This window comes from Meleagris gallopavo, unplaced genomic scaffold (assembly GCF_000146605.3).
Source record: "Meleagris gallopavo isolate NT-WF06-2002-E0010 breed Aviagen turkey brand Nicholas breeding stock unplaced genomic scaffold, Turkey_5.1 ChrUn_random_7180001955912, whole genome shotgun sequence".
NCBI classification, from domain to species: domain Eukaryota; kingdom Metazoa; phylum Chordata; class Aves; order Galliformes; family Phasianidae; genus Meleagris; species Meleagris gallopavo.
In genome coordinates this window covers 1-578 of record NW_011216546.1, presented here as the reverse complement: position 1 = coordinate 578, position 578 = coordinate 1, and the positions used below count along the sequence as shown (strand labels likewise).

General features: G+C 56.9%; 1 gene segment (V, D, J or C); it reads left to right on the top strand.

The window, feature by feature from the left end:
* The first annotated feature begins 7 nt into the window (after positions 1-7).
* LOC104917124 lies at positions 8-572 on the top strand. The segment is given in 1 exon segment: positions 8-572. A coding segment is annotated over 1 exon segment (330 nt).
* Positions 573-578: the final 6 nt, after the last annotated feature.

The window sequence follows — 578 nt, the reverse complement described above, 5'->3', positions numbered from 1 at the left end:
AGAGCTGCTCACCTTTGCTTTCTTCTTGCAGATGCCATGGGGCAGACCATTGTCAGCCAGCAAGAAGGACAGGTCACAGTGGAGGAGAGAAACACCTTCCAGACCACCTGCACATACCAGGCAGCTAACTTTTATGGCTTGTTTTGGTACCAGCAGAAGAAAGGCCAAGCTCCCCAGCTGGTCACATATCAGGCAGCTGCAGGCTCCAAGCAGAACGGCCGTTTCACCACGTGGCTGAACACCACCGAGAAATACAGCCTCCTGCGGCTGGCAGAAGTCGAGCTGTCTGACAGCGCCTTGTACCTCTGTGCTGTGCAGGACACCGTGGTGCAGGGAGCTTCCTTGGCCGTGCCAGAACCGCAGTGAGGGAGGGGGTGTGTCTGTTGGAGGCGGAGCTCTGGGGAAGGGGCCCTCAGCTCTCCCCTGGCAGCGCTGCTTCCTCTGTGCACGCAGAGACCTGGAGGTCAACATCCTCTTCGAGAAGAGACCGATGTCTGTGGCTTGAGAGGAATGAAAAGTGACAAAGGAGACCCTGACCTGGAACTCGTCTCCATGTACACTCCTGGACAACCCAGTTT